The 21,158-nt window shown below is 39.6% G+C and overlaps 1 protein-coding gene across 1 annotated transcript in view; it reads left to right on the top strand.

Annotated features, from left to right (window-relative positions):
• Positions 1 to 5,922: 5,922 nt before the first annotated feature.
• Positions 5,923 to 21,158, top strand: part of afap1l1a (actin filament associated protein 1 like 1a) — a 211,746-nt gene continuing 196,510 nt past the window's right edge. Inside the window, exon 1 of the mRNA XM_043703824.2 lies at positions 5,923 to 6,076. Coding sequence (XP_043559759.2) covers positions 6,061 to 6,076 — 16 coding nt within the window. The 5' untranslated portion in view covers positions 5,923 to 6,060. The remainder of the gene's footprint in view (positions 6,077 to 21,158) is intronic.

Genomic DNA, 21,158 nt, shown 5'->3' on the forward strand with positions numbered 1-21,158 from the left:
TTACAACAACCCTACTACGTCCACACTTTTCCAAAATCTGCCGACCTATGCTTTCTTCCATCTCCCTGCTGCTATTGGGGGGCCTGTAGTAAACCCCTAAAGAGGTGACTGCTCCCTTGCTGTTCCTAGTATCTTTATTACAATAAATGAACACAATATATTTCATAGTTAGGGTTCAGATCTGAAAAGGGCACAAATGAGGGCAAGTGGCCAAAGGCACTGCTAGCCTGTCAGATTTTAAAGAAGCTTTAAAAGATGAGAAGATAACAGTAAGGTGGAGAGGGTAAACTGGAGTAAGCTTTGGGAGAGGATTCCAGAGTGTAGGGTGTTTACAAGGGGATGTTTCTGAAGAAATTAATGTTGAATTTGCATTAAGCTCCACCCAATCTAATGATATCATATAGTCTGGAAGGCAGTGAAGTTCTCTACAATTTCCTGTGAGGAACAGATGAGTTCTGCACAGCTCCAGATAGTCCTAAATAATTATGCCAAGCAAATTAATCCTGCCAATGATGTTAATGCAGGGAAACATGCAGAGTTCAGATGTGGAGGATGGAAGTATGGATGCAGGACTGTAGCAAATGAGAGGACTGTGAAGAGAGAGTATTAAAGAATTTGTGATGATAAGAAGAATTTAGAAATGAACATAATGAAGGATGGGGTGACAATGGAGATTGGTAAAGAGACCATTGGGGTTTTATGTGAATTAGAATTTGAAAGTCTGGAATCAGTGTTAATGTAGTATGCAGTTCAAGAAAATTGGTGAGAAGAACTTGAGAAAAGTTGAGAAAAGGTGACAAATGCTTGAATGATAGTTTCAGTGGCAATGGAATAAACATGGTCAGAAACAAATGGTACTTTGTACCAATAGAGATTGGCAGATTCAGTGATGGATTGAATGTTAAGGTTCAGATATTACATGTCCTCAGATTGAACTTAACTGGATATCCAGACACCAGAGGGAATCAGAAGTTAAATTACTGCAGCAGTGGTGCATTGGGTTTTCTTTTGCCAGTATCAAAAAAGAATGCCAGAATTAAACAACTTCAAGTATTTGTTTAGCTCAAACCTATTTCAAGGAACATCTTACCAGGTCTTGTGGCTGGAAAGATTATCTTCCAATGAGGAAATCTGCATTTAACTTTGAAAAAAAAGCTAACATGTGCACATGTTTTTATCATGATGGGAAATCTAAAGTTGGATTTTTTAGGGCCACCTTTTAGCAGTAATGATAAAGTTAATTAAAACTCAGTTACCTCTTTCAACAAGATGTCATTTTTTAAAAGATCATATATTTTTATTTCCTTCAGTTTTGGTTGTGGATTTAAAATGAATACACTGCTTTAAACCAAGAAAACGATGTGAAAAGGTTGTTGCAGCTTTAAAAATCAAGTTTATTGGAGCATATTGTGAGTTGTATAAGATGCTGCCTTTTCCTGGAACAGTCAGAGAGAAAGCTGATGGAATAAAACCAATGGGTTCTGAAGTAGGGGATCTCTGCTTGACCCCAATGTTATGATTGACTTTTGACTAGGTGACCACAGCATGTGTGAAGCCAGTGGAGTAGGAAGATCTAGCCTGCAGAGACAATGTGTGAAAACCTTTTCTCTGTATCTCTGTCCAGTGGGCAGTACCAGGAAATCTCCAGTTGCAAATGGTTGGCTTCCTCTCACCTTTTTCTGCATATCTCCTGTTGATGGAGGAATAAAATGCCTTCAGAGACACTGAAAGGATGAATTCTCAACAGGTAACTGAAAGACTGAATGTTGGTTTGTATATAACCTTGTGTCAACATCAAAGAATGATAAGGACGTGAAAGAAAATAACTCATCCAATTCAGGTTCATGCTCTGAAGCTATGTTTCCATAATTGTGTTTCTTTTTCTGCCTTACCTATTTTGTGTGTGAAAAGGAGGATTTAAAAAGGTGTGGAGCTAAATTATAAACCTATAAGTTAGCAATTTTTTTTTGACATTCGTTACAGACAACTTGTTTGCAATACTTTCAAGTTAAGTACAGATAACTGGTTAAAGCTTTATTTTAACCTAAGTTCATCAGTCAAGTAAAGTGTGGGCTCTGTATACTATGGGTAAATTTTTCACATTTGTGATGACACTGGAAATGGTTGGTCTTGATTTTCCACACACTCCCCAATGGATCATGAATTTTCTTTAAGGGTTTTTACAGCAAGATTAGCAATGTAAGACTGGAGGTACTCACACTCAATTAATTTTTAACAGTACTATCTCGACTAGAGGGAGGTGTAGTACCTTAACTATGCATCTCCCTGAGATGACAGAAGCTTCTCAATTTCCACTTTATTCTGCTTTTATGTAGATGTTAAATAGGCATGAGGGAGTCAGAAGGTGAGTTACTCAATGCAGACTGTTATAGACGAGGCTACACCCCCTCAAAACATTTCAAGAAAGTAGCCCAGACCCTAAATTTGCTAGTTTTTTTAAGCAGGTGTAACACAGATATTCCAGGAGGTGTGCATTGGTCAAACCACCTAGTATCAAACAAAACAGAATTTATTTCTCCTTTCTTTATGGAAGGAGGCAGCTCCATTAGCAGTTTGTCTGCTAATCCCAGAGTTTAAGTACCATTTAAACCAACCAAATTCAACATCCAGAACAAAAGACATTAACATCTACCACCTGCTGCCTTTGAGACCAACAATCCTAATCCCAAATCAGAACTATAGAACAAATTCCACAAAGTGCCCCCAATTTGTTATGGACCAGGCCTGACCCTCTCAAAGCATTTCAAGAAAGTAGCCCAGAGTCTAACTTTGCTGGTAGTTTTAAGCAGGTGTAACACAGATATCCCAGGAGGGATGCAGTCGGTCAAACCATATAGTTTGAAACAAAATGGAATATATTTACAAGATTACCAAAAGGGAGCATAATACAGAATAGCTTAACATATCCGACAACCCAACAGATCATCCCAACTTAATGATGTTGTTCCAATTGTTATGACACGAGGTAAACCCTCCTATTTAATATAAAATCAGCAACACAACAATGATTTATCCCATGCAGTAATCTGTAAAAGTGTGAATGGCCAAAAACTACTTAAAGCAAAAATTATCAACTTTATTCCTTAAAGTATAGCAGAGAATAACTAACAACTATTTACCATTCCTTACTCTAATCTATCTGTTACCTTCCCTCCTATAATACTAGTCTGATAGAACTCTCAATCAAAATTTACAAAACCACCCTTCTTATCTCAAAACCAGGCAGCTTTTGTTCTTCTATTCGGATCTTCCTGTGTCTTCTTCTCTTTTTCTTAGGAATTTCTGTGTCACAAATTACTGATTGAAAAGGTACTTTTAAGAGAGCTATTTTTCAAACATGCTGTTTACATGCTGGGCTTGGCAGTTCTCCTCTCAACTGTTCAATTTTCCCCGGTCTTATACCCCTACAGCATTAGATTGTGTCATTGGCTTTTAAGATTGTCAATATACTCAATTCAAATTGGATTGGAGTTTGATATTTTTGGGGGGTATAATTTAAACTGATTGGCCAAATTCAAATTTGTGCTTTTGTCTCATAACAACTCAGCGAGTATTGATTGTTCTGAATCAAATGTTACTTTATGAATTTTCCAGCACTGGGTGCACTTGCCAAGTCCTTCATTCTCTTAAAGGAACACCCACATCTTCATAACACAATACTTGCAACAATCCCCATAAACACCCTTTGGCACAAAAGGTAAAATCAAACACAGGGACCTACAGGAGATAAGTCAGAGAGAGGATCAACATGGACCTGCTTCTTTGGTCCAGCAGTTTAAAAACTGCCTGACTGCTTTCAGTGAATAGCCAGAATGCCAAAAACCAAATCAAACTAAAGAAAATCTGAGCTGGAAGAACTGGCCATTCCCCTTTCATAGTACAAGTGTTTTCTTGTAAAAACAAAACTCAAAACTTTTGCTTGAGGCAGTATCTGTTCGCTATAATCAAATTGACCCTAAAATCCTTCAACTTAGACTTTTCGGAGTCTGTGTCTTTTGCCATCTCTCTGAAAAGAAGCCAAGGACAACATAACCTTGTTAAAGGAGCAGCATTATCAGAGGACTTCCAAGCTCTGACCTGCTGTTATATCCACAATATGTCTGGTGTTGTTCAGTTTCTCTTCACTGGTAACCGCCGGATGTTGATGTGTCATTCAGCCATGGCATTAGTATTGGTAAAGTCATGCAGTTTCCAGGCTGCTTGGTTGGAATAAAGATTGCACAGAGGCCTGGTGCAGGATGAACATGTTATGATTGCTGCCTGGTAGTTGGGAAGAGACTGGCATGATATGTTGCCTGTCATTTCAAAATAAAAATATAGAGGGAATAGAACCTCAAAATTCAGGCTGTTGCTAATAATGAATAGTGGGCAAAACCTTGTGGGGTGGAGTCTATTAAACCCAACACCAAAAGAAATCTTTAAATTCAATCATAGAGTCATACAGCATGGAAACAGACCCTTCTGTCCAACTTCTCCATGCTAAACATAATCCAAAACTAAACCAGTCCCACCTGTCTTGCTGGGCCCAGATCCCTCCAAATATTCCTTATTCATGTACAAAGTTAAAAATCACACATCACCAGGTTATTGTCCAACAGTTTATTTGGAAGCACTAGCGTTCAGAGTGCTGCTTCTTCATCAGGTGGTTGTGGAAGGTGCAGTGCTTTTTACACCCCAATCCAACACCAGCACCTCCAAATCATAACTACCTATTCATGTACTTATCCAAATGTCTTTTAAATGTTGTCACACTACCCACCTCCACACTTCATCTGGAAATTTATTCCACACATGAACTAATCTCTGTGTAAAAAACAGCCCCTCATCGCTTTTTAAAATCTTTCTCTGCTCACCTTAAAAATTTGCCCTCTAGTCTTGAAATCTCCCACGCTAAAAAAAGACACCTGCCATTCACCTTATCTGTACCCCTCATGATTTTATAAACCTCTATAATGTCACCCTCAACTTCTTACAAACCAGTGAAAAAAAAACCCAGCCTATTCAGCCTCTCCTTATAACTCAAACTTTCCATTGCTGACAACATCCTGGTAAATCTCTTCTGAACCCTCTCCAGCTTAATGATATCCCCCCATAACAGGATGACCAGAATTGGACACTACTCCAGACATAGTTAAGGAAGACGCAGCATGATGCAGTCTTCAGATTTTTAAATTGAGGATTATAGCATCTTCTATTATAAAAGAACATTATGACTGACAAAGTTTTATTTAATTATGAAGTGAACGTGTATTCTTTTGCATTTCGTCCTGTCAATCTTACTCTCCACCCTCTTGGCTCACATGCCTCATTCCTGATGAAGGGCTTATGTCCGAAACGTTGATCCTCCTGCTCCTCAGATGCTGCCTGACCCTCTGTGCTTTTCCAGCACCACACTTTTGAGTCTTACTCAGCGGTTGAGTTATAAATACCCTTTCATTCCTTGATAATTAGTCATAGAATCACAGAGATATACAGCACGGAAACAGACCCTTCAGTCCAACTCGTCCATGCCGACCAGATATCCTAACCCAATTAGTCCCACCTGCAGCACCTGGCCCTTATCCCTCCAAAGGTTTTCTATTCATATACCCATCCAGATGCCTTTTAAATGTTGCAACTGTACAAGCCTCTACCACTCCCTTTGGCAGCTCAGTCTATACACGTACCATCCTTTGCATGAAAAATTTGCCCGTTAGGTGTCTTTTATATCTTTCCCCCTCACCCTAAATTTATGTCCTCTAGTTCTGCCAAGTGAATTACTTTTAGTGGTTTTTGTACTATGTTCCTGATATGCTAGAAGTCATGGAATTAAATTCTCTACAACAGTCTATTTATGTGTTAGAGGGCGCTAGGACCCTGAGTTAGTTCTCTTTGATTGTGGCTCTTGGGAGAACAAAGTTGAGAGAAACTTTAGGAGGATGCTCACTGTCTTAGGGAGTGAGGAACTGGGTGTTTTGATCAGTGTCAGCGCTGTTCTTTACTATGTTCCTTCTAGCTGCACCGTCTTCAGTTACTTGCAACCGTGAGCCTTGATTGACCATGGAGAAAAGCAGTGGTAAGTTTCTGTGTTCATTACTTTGAAGTTCTGTATCACAAGGTGGTCTGGCTAGCTTGAAAATAACATTTAATTTGAGGCAAAATAAAACGTAACGTGTACAGGAGTTTATAATTAATTATTTTGAAACAACTTAATAGGAAGTATTGAATGTTTAAAATATGTTGGTTACATTAATTGTTACTCCCCCCAAGTGATTCAACTGAAGTGTACCTGGGTTTTGTTGCAAAATACAATTTACCTTAGAACGTCGTGATCCATAATTTTTCTTTAAATGTCACGGCTATCTGAACTCTTAATAGGGACGTTTTCGTACTTTTCTTTCTTCTTCAAGGTTTACTTTAAGGCAAATGATTGACGCTGTTTTCTCGCTCTTTTCCACCCCCTTATGTTTTTTTTTGTTTTTGGCTCCGACACAATCAAACACGTCTGAAAACACATCTGGCTGTTCTGGTGGATTATTGTAAGGTTCATATTAATTTTTAACTTTGGCAATGGAGTTGATGAAATAATTCAGCGCTGCTGGTCCATGCATTTTAATAATGCTGACATGATACATTACTTCATAAGTTTACAAGAGAGAAAAAAAAATATTTCTTCTCCTTGTCTGAAACTGGAAAGGTTAGCTGTAAATTCGTTTTAGCGCAATCTCTTGAAATGATAACATGGTGTTTTAATTACGGTAGCCCAAACACTTAAACTTTGGTACATATTGTAAGTACAAAGGGGATATCCCTGCGGTTATATTGCAGCTGGTGTCTGAATAGTATTAACTATTAGCGTTATGCGTAGATACCATAGTCACTGAGCGGACTCACTGACCAACACCCAACAGCAAGGGAGCTCTGAGCATATGCACTTCGACCCACTTCCACTGCAGTTCACCCATCCACCTAGTAGTTTGCTTTTACTATTATTGAGGGTGTAGGCTTGCATGCTTTTTCACAAAGTTAGAAATACCAGTCCCATGTTTTGGAACATTACAACGTGTGTTCGGAGCAGTGCTCCAAAAGTTCTAGTGCTTCCAAATAAACCTATTGGTCTATAACCTGGTATGTTATTTTTAACTTTGTACACCCCAGTCCACCACCAGCATCTCCAAATCATTGGAGCTATGTTTGACACTACTGAGTAGAGCATCATTGATTGAATGTAGTTGGCTTTTGATGAACAGTTCAATGACCAAGAGTTTTCAATTACAAGATGATGTTGGACTTTATGTGATTCAGGTGTGTCTCCATTAGGGCTTTCAGTCTTAACACAAGGAGCCTGGAGTCACATTTCCCTATTGCCTACAAACTTTGGCAGACAATTGGTAGACACCTTGAGAAGTCTATACTAAACCCTTTGGTCCAGGATTCCTTTCTTGTTTTTGCAAAACTCAGTTTGAGCAACTGAAAGGAACCACCACCAAAAGCTGTTTAAATATTTTCCTTTCAACTGGTTCAGTTTTGGGTTTGTGGTGTTGTTTAAAGTTATGAAGTTGACAGGCTGTGGTGTTAGAGGTGGTAAAGACTTTGATTGTTGACCTTAATGACTGTGGCCAGACCATTTGTTTTCAGTCATGGGTGCTGTAGTTACTGTTCCATTTGACCATGAGAAGGAGATGGAGCAGTATCAACAATGATGAAGACAAGCTGCTCAAAGAGGGAGGTACAATTGGGCTCACTCACTGGTTCTGCCATGGATCTCTTGCGTTGGTCTATCATGTCTTCTACACCAGTAATTAAGAGCAAAGCCTCTAAGAAATGCCAAATTATTCAGAGGGATGAACAAAAGGAACAGTGCAAGTAACCAATACTTGGCCTTCTAGCTGGGCTGTTGTGATCACCTCATTTGATTACAGTTCCACTGAAAACACTAGAAACCCCCCAATCTGTATCAGTCATATACCCTTCCATTCCCTCTGCCACTCACCATCTGTGTCTTCTTGATTAAAGAACAAAGAAAATTTACAGCCCAGGAACAGGCCTTTTGGCCCTTCAAGCCTGAACCGATCTATTGTCTAAACCTGTCACCCAATTCCTAAGCATCTGTATCCCTCTGCTCCCCATGTACTCATGCATCTGTCCAGACACATCTTAACTGAATCTACCGTGCCTGCCTCTACCACCTCTGCTGGCAATGCGTCCCAGACACCCATCACCCTCTGTGTAAAGTACTTGCCGCAAGTAGCCCCCTTAAACTTTTCACTTCTCACCTTGGAAGCGTGACCTCTCATTATTGAATCCTTCACCCTGGGAAAAAGCTTATCTCTATCTACCCTGTTCTATACCCTTCATGATTTGGAGATGCCGGTGTTAGATTGGGGCATACTAAGTTAAAAATCACACAACACCAGGTTATAGTCCAACAGGTTTAATTGGAAGCACGCTAGCTTTCAGAGCCTGATGAAGGAGCGTCGCTCCGAAAGCTAGTGTGCTTCCAATTAAACCTGTTGGACTATAACCTGGTGTTATGTGATTTTTAACTTTATACCCTTCATGATTTTGTAAACCTCAATCAGGTTCCCCCCTCAATCTACTTTTTTCTAATGAAAATAAACCTAACCTACTCAACTTCTCTTCATAGTTAGCACCCTCCATACCAGGCAACATCCTCATAAACCTTCTCTGCACCCTCTCCAAAGCATCCACATCCTTTTGGTAATGTGGCAACTGGAACTGTACACAGTATTCTAAATGCAGCCAAACCAATGTCTTGTACAATTTTAACATAACCTGCCAGCTCTTATATTCAATACCCCGACTGATGAAGGCAAGCATACCATATGCCTCCTTGACCACTCTAGCCACCTGTGCAGCAACCTTCAGGGTACAATTGACCTGCACTCCTAGAATTCTCTGCTCATCAACTTTTCCCAAGGCTCATCTGTTCATTGCTCTAGAATTAGACTTGCCTAAATGCATCATCTCACATTTCTCCGGATTGAACTCCATCTGCCACTTTTCTGCTCAACTCTCCAATCTATCTATGTTCTCTTGTATTCTTTGAAAGTCCTTTATGCTTTCTGCTACTTCACCAATCTTTGTGTCATCTGCAAACTTGCTGATCATGCCAACAGTGCCCTCTTCCAGATCATTTATGTATATCACAAACAACAGTGGCCCCAGCTCTGATCCCTGTGGAACACTACTGGTCACCTTTCTCCATTTTGAGAAACTTCCTTCGACTACTACTCTCTGTCTCCTGTTGCTCAACCAGTTCTTTATCCACCTCTCTGGAACACGCTGCACTTTCTCTATTAGTTTACCATGGGGAGCCTTATCTAATGCCTTATTAAAGTCCATGTATATGACATCAACAGCCCTTCCTTCATCGATCAACTTGGTCACTTCCTCAGTTAGTAAGGCACAACCTCACCTGCACAAAACCATGTTGCTATCACTGATAAGCCCATTCTTTTCTAAATATAAATAGATACTATCCCTCAGTACCTTCTCCAGCAACTTTCCTCCCACTGACATCAGGCTCACTGGTCTATAGTTACCCAGAATAACCCTATTACCCTTCTTGTACAGGGGGACAACATAAGCAATCTTCCAGTCCTCCGGCACTTCACCTGTGTTTAAGGATGCCACAAAAATATCTGTCAGAGCCCCAGCTATTTCCTCTTTCACCTCCCTCAGCAACCTGAGATAGATCCCATCTGGTCCTAGGGATTTGTCCTCCTTAATAACCTCTGGCCTATGCAACACATCTTCCCTACTTATCTCAACATGATCCAGACTAATTAAACTTCTATTTCTAATCTCAACATTCATCATGTTCTTCTCCTCAGTAAACACTGATGCAAAGTAATAATTAAGAATGTCATCTATTCTCTCAGGTTGGACACACAACCTTCCTTCATTATCTTTTAGTGGACCAATCCTTTCTCTAGTTACCCGCTTGCTGTTTATATAAGAATAAAATGCTTTTGGATTCTCCTTAATTCTGCTCACTAAAGATACTTCATGACTTCTTTCAGCCCGCTTGATTCCTCATTTAAGACTGGTCTTATTCTTCCGATATTCCTCCAGGACTCGGTTTCCTCCCACAGTCCAAAGATGTGCAGGGTCAGGTGAATTGGCCATGCTAAATTACCCGTAGTGTTAGGTAAGGGGTAAATGTAGGGGTATGGGTGGGTTCGCTTCGGCGGGTCGGTGTGGACTTGTTGGGCCGAAGGGCCTGTTTCCACACTGTAATGTAATCTGTAATCTGACCCATTCTGTTCTTAGCTGCCTGGACCTTATGTACGCTTCCCTTTTCCTCTTGGCTAGTCGTACAATTTCTCCTGTCATCCGCAGTTCACAAATCTTGCCTTTCCTATCATTTGCCTTCAACGAGACGTGCCTATCCTGCACTATCTTTAACCTATCTTTGAAAGCCTCCCACATATCAAATGTGGACTTCCCTTCAAATAGCTGTGTCCAATCCACATTTCCCAGCTCCTGCCTAATTTTGATATAATTGGCCTTAGTACTCTTCCCTTAGGACCACTCTCATCTTTGTCTATGAGTATTCTAAAACTTACAGAATTGTGGTCACTGTTCCCAAAGAAATCCCCCACTGCAACTTCTACCACCTGGCCTGGCTCATTCCCCAACCAGGTCCAATATGGCCCCTACCCTCGTTGGACTATTGACATACTGCTCTAGAAAACTCTCCTGGATGCTTCTTACAAATTCTACCCCATCCAGACCTCTGACGCTAAGTGTAGCTCAGTCAATGTTGGGAAAATTAAAATCTCCCATCACCAATTCCCTATTGCCTCTACAAATTTCCATAATCTGTTTACCTATTTGTTCTTCTACCTCACGCTCACTGTTGGGAAGCCTGTAACTGCACCCTTCTTATTTCTTAGCTCCACCCATAATGCCTCACTACCCAAGCCCTCCATAGTGTCCTCCTTTAGCACAGCTGTGATATCATCCCTGACCAGCAATGCAACTCCACCCCTCCATCCCCTTTTACTTCCCTCCCTGTCCTGTCTGAAGCATCTATAATCTGGAACATTTAATTGCCAACCATGCCCTTCATTCAACCAAGTCTCTGTGATTGCAATAATGTCATACTCCCAGGCACCAATCCAAGCCCTAAATTCACTTGCCTTACACACTATACTCCTTGCATTAAAGTAGATGCACTTCAGGCCACCAGTTCTTTTGCATTCATCTGCTCTCTGCCTACTCTTCCCCTTATTAATGCTATCTTCATCATTCTTACAGTCTCCAGTTTCCACCTCGCTGTCTACTTGACTTCTCTTCTGGTTCTCAGCCCCCTGCCACTTTAGTTTAAAACCTCCCCAACAGCTGTAGCAAAGTGACATCCAGATTGACTAATGATATCTGGACAATATGCTTTCAGTTAGCCTCATGGCTGAAATTAAAGTCACCACAAATGGCCATTCAGAATCAACTTGAATCCAACTTTCAATATAAAACACCATTGTTGCATCAGAGAATCCTGGAGCTTGCTGTCATGCTGTACATTTTTTCTTCCCAATCAGAAGTTCTTCTTCAGAGTTCTTAAATCTGATGCAGGTGGCACTGATTTAGTGGAGCTAACCTAACTGACTGGGCTGCCTTGCTGAGGTATATAGCTCTCCATAATATGTTTAGTTTTGGGCAACGCATTACTATCACACCAATAGGTAACAAACACTAAGTTTGTCTGTTTTGACCGTTGCAATGAACAGGCATGACTGCACAATGAGCTCTTTATGCTCATTCCCAGACTTTATCCATTTGTCCACCACTATTAATTTATATTTAAATTGTAACTTTAACATGAAAGCATGTGCAGATTGAACACTAAGCTTCTGTGTAAAGTTTCTTCAAAATGACGATGCAAACTACATCTATTATTCAATATGTATATATCATGTATAGTAATATATTGTGCTGATCTGAAACTGGCTGGAAAGGGAGAGAAAAGGTAGATAGAGATGGATTTGGAGTTGTTTGGATACCAGCTGCAATGGTATTCTGCAGGAATTGGAGTTGGGATCACCGCTACTTAGAATTTTATATAAATCATCTGTATTTTAATTGTTGGGAGATTGTGCTCATGACTGAAATTATATTTAATCTGGAAAAATGCATGTGTATGCATTGGGCAGGGAGGATGCCCAATATGTGTACATCTGTCAGGGAAAGGTATTAACAAAGGTGGAGTAAGTAAAGTATCTGGGAATTTTAGTGCATGTGTTTCTAGAAATGAACATAGACAATGCCACAAAGTAATAACTAGAGTGAATGAGATGTAAGAGCACAAGGTTTAATTTGTCCATTCACTAGACTTCAGCTGGTCCCTATCAGGAATACATTCTCCAGCCTTGGTCTCTTCTAATGGCTGATATTGAGGCTTTGGAAAAGGTGTTGTGGAGGATTACTGCTCTAATTTCCAGCACACGGAGTGTGAAGCAAAACTGATTTGAGGTCTACTTACAGGCATGGCCATTTCATTGAATTTGAGGAAATAAATCTCTTAAAAACATGACAACAGTGGAGACAAAAACTCTGGAGTAGAAGTATGCTTTGATGGAGTGACAGCAGGACCCAGGGTCTTATTGGTAGAACTTAATGACTGTTGCAAAGGCAGAAGTTCCTGTTAAAGATGGCAAATCAGAAGGTATACAGCTCAACAGCACCAGGCCCACTGATGACTGTTGGGGTGGCTGTTGAAGGATGAGGGCGTATCAATGGTTATACACTCTGGCAAATCAGGTAGTTGGGATCTGATGGCATGGGGGTGTCAGCCAGGCCCCAGCAATGTTGGAACATGGGTGTTTTTGATGGAGTGCAGTAGCATTGCTCTTGCTGTAAGCCGGCCAGATAACATGTGAAAAGAGAGGATCTCCCTCACCAATGGTGGAAGAAGAAGCGGTCTTTAGTCAATGGTTTAACTGACTCAAGTGAGTCTAGGCCACCTGCCATCTTTTTTAATGATGACAAGTCCTTTACCTCCCAAGCCATCCTCAAAGGGATGGCAAAACCTACCATTACATATCAAATTAGGCTAAAGGTTTCAGGAAGCTACATTTTAGAGAACCATAGACTTTGGGATGATCTGATAGAGGTTTTAAAAGGGATGAAGGTTTACATTTGCTTCATTATAATAGTTTATACTAATTAAATCATTTATGAAGAACCAATGATTACAAATTTAAATTGTCTGGTGGGAGATCTGCTTTAGATATTGAGAGATACATCTTCTAGAGATCAGTTGATGTCAGGAACCAGTTGCTGGCTTGTGCCTGTGGATTCTGATTTGCTATATTCTTCAGACATGAAGACTGGAGGATAACAAATGTTGTTCCCTTGTTCAAGAAGGGAAGTCGGGACAACCCTGGTAATTATAGGCCAGTGAACCTTACATCTGTTGTGTGTAAGGTGTTGGAAAAGGTTATAAGAGAGAGGATTTATAATCATCTGGAAAGGAATAACTTGATTAGGGATAGCCAACATGGTTTTGAGAAGGGTAGATCATGCCTCACTAACCTTTATTATGTCAAAATGTGTTGTTATGAATGAGAGTGGTTTTCTGAATGCAATAGAGTGTGGGACATAGAACTTTAAATATTAGAACTATATTTGTTCTCCATTGTATTTTGGGGGATGTGGATACTCAATTTGCATGCTAGATGAAGGGGTAAGGTTGGTGGGTGGAAGTAGGCACTAATTTGGCATCAGGGTATGAGAAACTATGGGGATAGGTAGAGGACCAAAAGTTGACAGAAAAAAATTGAATGGTCATGAGGTGAGAACAGGGCTAAATTTGTCCAGGAGTTATGAGGGACCATGGGGTGTTGGGTTGGCATGGTTTTGATTGGATGTGGCAAGGAGAGACAGGGGAGAGAGGGAAGGACCGAGATTGGGAAGAATGCTTTAGACTATGTGCACATTATTGGAGACAGGTAGACTTTTCTTCCAACTTCCTTTGGGATTTGACTCCCATCTTCCTCAATTGCCTGGCCCGACTGCCAACCTGACTGCATTTTCTGGACTGCAAATGGGAAGTTCAGGCAACCATTTTTAAAGGTCAAGTTCTTGGAATTAGGATTTCTCCTGCTTTTGTATACCTGATCTGGGAATGAAAACTTGGTTTCCCGTGTAACTGTGATAATTTCTTCTTTGGAGCTTTTACTGATGGAAAATTAAAGATATGTTTGACCTCACTTTGAGTGGAAAAGCCAAGTGTGTGAAAGATAACAAAACCATATTCTTTCTTTCACATGTTACCTAAAATTACAGACATTTAACTCTTACAATTAACTATTGTAAGACTATCAGTTCAATCAGATATTTGACATGAGACTCAATCAAATGTCTATAATACAAACAGTACACACTGTGCTGAAGTACAATGCACAGTCCAATACAAACATTCTCAACTTGTTAACAATACAGTGTCTTATCATGTTCTCTTTTTGAATTGATACACAGGAAATAAACGTTTTAAATGTAAACCAATTATTGTTGATCAAATTCATGACTTTTTTTTTCTTCTCAGGTACTGAGTATTCATTTGTTAATACAATTGATTAAGGCTATAGAGGACTATCTTCTCCTGTGTTGAGCAGTGTTGTGTACCCTCTTGGAAATGGATTACACGTAGAAAACACGCGATGCATATTAGTGGATTGATGGTGGGGTGTGATAATGTAAGAAGCCAATGGAAAATTTGCATTGAATTGTCTTCACATTGCCTTGTTGTACCCCAAAAATCAACATGAATAGTCTGTTTCTATTTTTAGACATTCTATACCTGATTTGCTACATAATATGAAAATGTGCAGAATAAATATTGACAACAAATTTCACCTTGCACTTTCCAAGCTTTTATAAAGCAGCAGATGTAATTCAGGGGTCATTCTGTAACCTGACATGGGATGCTTCAACTTCTTTTGAAACAATGTGTAATTACTTTACTCTGTCTCCTTTGCTATGCTTTTTAAATAGCATATTAGCATTTCACATTAATGATTTACATCAGACTCTGAATATCATTTCATTGCAGCACATAGTTGCTACTATTTCATCTGATGCATCACCAGCCACAGTTAGTGTAAAATGGCTGGCTGATTGAACCTTGCGTATATTCCTGTGCAAAAGTCACATTGTGCAGATTTTCTGGCCTTAAAATCTATTGAAAAGCACAAGGTAAGTTTTTTTTTAATGTCATACTATTTTTCCAAATATTGTGTAACAATCTGCAGGTTGAGTAAGTTACTATGAAGAGAATTCTTGACATATTTTCACCCATACCCCATTATGAAATGTGAAATGGTAATCCTGATTTTATTGACATGTATTATCTCCACACCTGAAAATATAACACTCAAACCTTTTCAAATATCGTTTATTGCTGTTCGGAGTATATAGTTTCATGGGAAGAAGTTGTCTGCAGTATCTTTGTACAAGAATCCATTCCTTCATCTTGAACCTGAATTGTGAATTTCAACAGACTTTTCTGTTTTTTTTACTCAAATTCTTGTAATAATTGAATCATTTATTCTCATAATCCTGTCTTTTCCAATAGTACAGCAAACAAATGCAGTACATGTCAGGCACACTGGGAATTGTACATCTTTGACATCTAGTCCATCCTGAGCTTATTGGTCCATTCAGGCAACTGTTGCCTCAGGGCAGGGAAGACATCAACCAAAGCTGTTATTTTATGCCTAGTGCCTTCAGAGAAAAAAAAAATGTGTGCACTTACGAGTAAGGGGCTATTATTCATTGTTTCCTCACTAACTGTTTCCTCCTTACTGCTCAGATGTTTCCTCACTCACTGATGCCCATTCATTTTTCTTTAAGGCAAAAGTAAAAGAAAGATGAATATGTATCAACAGTGCTTCCAAACAAGGAGTTTTCTGATGTATTGGCAGTGTCTCTGGGATAGAAGGCTCCAATCCCACCTGCTATGGAGGTGTGTCATATGCAGACCTATGGGGAGGGACATGGGGAAAGAGTCAGTAAATGAGATCACATACCTATATTGGGATTTGTTAAAATTGTTCCCAATTTAAAATGCTAATTCACTGGACTACTTACTACAGTGATTAAAATAAATTGAACATGGACAACTAAGGTGATATTTTAAACACTGTTGCATCATTTCTGGAAAGGGTTTTCCTCTGTTATGCTGCTGGAACCTGCTGGATTGTCAAAGCATTGTCATTGATGGGAACCATGGCAACAGTCACGGGTTGAACAAACTTAGAATTCACTGTTAGGTAGCATATATTAAGCATAGCCATGTTCAGTAAAATCCTAATGAATTGAATCTCAGGGGAACTGCTGTCAAATTTGTGTTAAGTGGCACTTTTGATATAGACAAGGAGGCCCTAATGCAACTTTATTTGCTAACAAACATGTTCTATGTCAGAAAAATGCCAAACAAAAATGTTTATAGCAATAAATAGGAGCCCAAGGTCTTTATTCAATTTTTACACCTCTTATAATGGCCTGGCATTATAAAAAGCATTGAAAATATCAGGATCAAACTCCAGAAAAACTCAGTAATCTTTTTCTGCTTAAGTGTTCTGTTCTCAGGTGAGTATGATAATCAGTGCAGTCAAACATGTTTGCCATGTTTTCATACTGCAGTGTTAAATCCCTGCGCATCCAGATAGCTTTCAAACCTTCAGCTAGGGAAACAGACAGGGTGGGTGGGCAGATGTTCATCAACCTTCTTCAGAGACTACAGGCCCCTCAACTGAACAGTGTACGGAAACTATGATTTTCTTATCTGTCAGTTCAGTTCTTCAGTGTTGTCTGCCTCATTGTGCATTTACAGTTGTCTCTGTTGGAAATTCCACGCCCAGCTTCTGAAGGTGAGCGAATCTATCATCAGTTTAATTGGCCTTACTCTGCTCCTCGTTCTCACTGGCTTGCATAGTCTTAGAGGTTTTGTACTTAGGGTGGTGAATTGTTGGCAATTGTGGCTTCTGTCACACACTTCCATGATATCTTTGTTATGAACATAGTCTGTACAGCAGTTGTGTTGTTCTTTTGGTTCTTTTTTTTTTACAGAATCTCTACAGTGTGGAAACAGGCCATTCAGCCCAACAACTCCAGATCGACTCTCTGAAGAGTATCCCACCCAGACTTTTCCCCCTTACTCTCTCCCCGTAACCCTGCATTTCCCATGGCTAACTCAGCTAACGTACACACTCCTGGACACTATGGGCAATTTAGCATGGCCAATCTACCCAACCTGCATATCTTTGGACTGTGGGAGGAAAGCGGAGTATCCAGAGGAAACCCACACAGACACTAGGAGAATGTGCAAACTTCACACAGACTGTCGCCTCAGGTTGTTTTGACCTTGGGTCCTTGGTGCTGTGAGACAGTAGTGCTAACCATTGAGCCACTGTGCAACCCTTGTTGATAGCTTTGATAACCTGAGAAATCAGCTGCCTTGAGTAGTGGGTTTTCATGTTCCTGATCATTCCTTGATCCATTGGCTGAAGGTTGTTTGTGGTCCTGGGAGGCAAGACTGTCAGCGTGACTCTCTGTCAACTAACAATTTCAATGTGAGAAGGGTAGTTGTCTGCAGTGATAATGGTTTTGTACTATGCATGTAGACCTGTGACAGTCAAAAGCAGTGTGGCTTCTTGGATCTTTCTATCACAACAAGTGTCAGATTTTTGATGCCATCCATAATGGCACAGTGACCTCCTCCTTGCTCCACATTTGACCTTTAACCATCAAAGCAATCTGGCAAAAGACAGGAAAACAGTTATGTTTCAACCATGTTAAAAATGTCTCTTAATGCCTACTTATTCAGGATGTGGGCAATAACATTATGGATACAGTCATTTGTTAATGCTTCCAGAATCACTGCGCGCTCGTGTCCTGCTGTATAGAAGACGATGCTGTGCCTTGTCTTGTATCGGTTCAGTATTCCATCGTTGCAAGTCAACGTCTTATAACTCAACCTCTTTGTCAGGGAACTTGCTTCATTTCAGATTTGGTCATGAGATAAGGACTCAGTTCTCTGTCTGATATTGTGTACGGATTGCCTTGAATCAGGTTAACAGAACATCTTCAATGATGAATAGGTGGGAGTCCCCAAACTCTTCCTTACCTAAAAGAATGCCTGCTTCTTGAACAACTCCATGATGTTCTACTTGTGCTTCAGAATGACTAATGAACTTGAGTTAGAATCTCTTGTTGCTTTCTGATGTCCACATTTTGCTTTCTGTCAGTTTTCCATTTCCTATAACAACTACACCTTTCCCCTAATTAACTTTTTCTCAGGTTTAGTCATAATTACAGACATGACACAGCCTCTCACAGGTAGACCTCAATGTTAAATGATGGCTTGCCCAATGCTTAATGGTTTTAGTGCTGTGTGGCCTAACTCGATTCTGGTCTTGCAGTCAGATGACAGTGACCTGTTTAGAATTTTGGCTTCTCGTAGGCAACAGTCATTTGGACTGGTTTTTCTCATGGTGGGAGTGGTTGATAATTTTATGACAACAGGAGTTTTGTTTCATCTGAATTGGCCTTATTATGACTTCACTGTATGCAGTTGTTATATTCAAACAGTATCAGAGTAAGCCTATTATGCTAGGCATTTGATTATTCCCTTGTACTGAATCTCCATTTCTTTGAAGCCTCTATTTATTTTTGGAGAAGCAAAAATAACAAAAAGGGTCTAGATTGCTAAATTAATGTTTGCCAACTAGTGTGCATGATGTAATCTAACACCAGCATCAGTGTTACAGCACACATCCACATTATCTAGAAGGTGATGTACCCATCAATTGACTAGAATCTGTGCTTCTGTCCTGGAATCTTACTTTGTAATATAAGCAATCTGAGTGTTGGTCAAAACCTTGGGCATAACAAGTATATTGATAGGGTAATGAAAATCTGCCATCCCTACCCCATCTAGTCTGCACGGCTTCAGATCTGCAGCAACATGTTTGACTCTTAACTGTCATCCGAAATGGCATAGAAAACTGTTCTATTGTACCAAACCACTGCAAAAAGAAACTAAAACCACATGAATTCTCATGGTTAAAGAAGGTAGCTACAAGGTTTCAAGATAATTGTGGCTCAATAATAATGCTCACATCCTAAACTTGAATATTTTTTAAAAAGTGTTGCTGGCACATCGTTAAAATAGAAAAGTATTTTGCCCTAGGGTATAAATAGTTGGCTGAAGAAGGAGCAAAGTTCAAAATCTCACAACAACAGGTTTATCCCAATGAAAGAGCAGCATTCCGAAAGCTTAGTGCTTCCAAATAAACCTATTGGACTGTAACCTGGCATTGTGTGATTTTTAACTGGTCCACCCCAGTCCAACACCGGCTCCTCCAAATCATAAGAAGGAGCAGAGAGCTATCCCGAGCATCCAGAAGTTTGGAATGAGAATTCAAGTTTGCCAAGAGAATATATCTTAATTTCCTCTAATACTAAGACCTATTTAGTAACTCTCCCTTCTGAAATGAAGGCAGAAGATTATGAATGGCCAAAAATTAATTGCTAATGTGCATTCACAAGACGAAGTCTTCACAAATTGGCAAGAATTAAAGAAAAACCTTTTACAAGGCAGACTTTTCAAATAAGTACAGCAGATTTGTCAAAAATTTGACTTCAGAGATGGTTTTAGTGATTGAAACATAATGAATGATGGCATTCTATGACCATTTCTATCGTCTGACTGCTACAAGAAAAGGCTTGGATTATTGCCAATGTGTAAAGCGCAATAAATTGAGAGTTTATGACTAATTTTATTCATTGTCATGAATGCACAAAATTTCCTTGATTTCCTTCTCACAGCCAACAGCTCAGCTTAAAATGCTAAATGACTGCACCTCATCCTTCAGTTTGTTTATCATTGAATTTTTTCAAATCGGTGGAAGATCAAATCGGTGGAAGATTAATTTCAATGTGGGCAGGAACAAGATTAGCTAATCTACAAGGTTGTGAGAAAGTAGGGTCTGTAGTGGGATAGAGATTTCAGATGTAGCTTTTTTCGCTGAGCTGGAAGATTCATTTTCAGATGTTTCGTCACCATACTAGGTAACATCTTCAGTTGAAAATGAACCTTCCAGCTCAGTGAGCAAACCTGCATCCAGAACCTCAACCCGAGCTACAAACCTTCTCAAAACTCGCTAAGAGATTTCAGAGTCCAAGTCCACATTCCTAGTATTGACAAATCATTTAAAAGCCAGAAGATGGATGTGGAAGGCAATGCAAAAGACTAGTGGAATGTTGGTCTTTAACAGAGGGGGATTGGAAGAAGAGGAAAGGAAGTCATACTTCAGTTGAATAGAGCCATCATCGGACTTATCTGGAGTACTGTATTCAGTTTTGGGTACTGAACCTCGGATTATAAACTACTGGTGTTTATGGAGTTAGATTATGACAACCTATTTAATTCATTTGATGGATGATTAAGTGGAATATGATTGAGATGTTGTTTTGTGGGCGACACGAAACGAGAACAAGGGAATCTTACAATTAGAGTTTCTACATTAAACTAAATTCTAATTATTCTGCAGCAATTAACAACATCATACTTCAAGATCATAAGAAGTAGGAGCAGGAGTGAGGCATTTAGCCCATAGAGCCTATACCCTCATTTCAGTGGGATCATGGCAGATTTGATTGTGGACTCGGTATCATTTAATGCTGCTGTGCAATTTTTGTAATGGGCTTTTAAAAAAACAATATGAGTTAATCTACTTTTTTTGTTTTATCCTCCATGCTTTATGGCAAATACCTTCCACTATATAACATATAATTTGCCAGAATGCTCTAATTTGCCTCAGTTAGTCAGTATATCAACAGTCTTAGACATGTATTCTGTGGTACAAAATATTTGCGCCACAAGCTGTTTATTATTATATGCGCATGAGCCACACATTTACTGTCAAAAAAACTTGCCCACATTTTCTGATCAGACTGAAGAATGCAAAAGGCAAATTAGGCAATTTATTCACAAAGAATTCCAATTGCAGTACGTACTAGACAAAAATTCACATTTTATTTTTCTCCTATTTACTTATCTGTGCCCCTTCCTGTTTTAAACATTGTCTGCTTAGTGACATGGAAAGTTCCTTATATTGACTGAGGTT

Source organism: Chiloscyllium plagiosum, unplaced genomic scaffold (assembly GCF_037043375.1).
Source record: "Chiloscyllium plagiosum isolate Xiang-an unplaced genomic scaffold, Cpla_swu_hap1 HiC_scaffold_16, whole genome shotgun sequence".
In the NCBI taxonomy this organism is placed as follows: Eukaryota; Metazoa; Chordata; class Chondrichthyes; order Orectolobiformes; family Hemiscylliidae; genus Chiloscyllium; species Chiloscyllium plagiosum.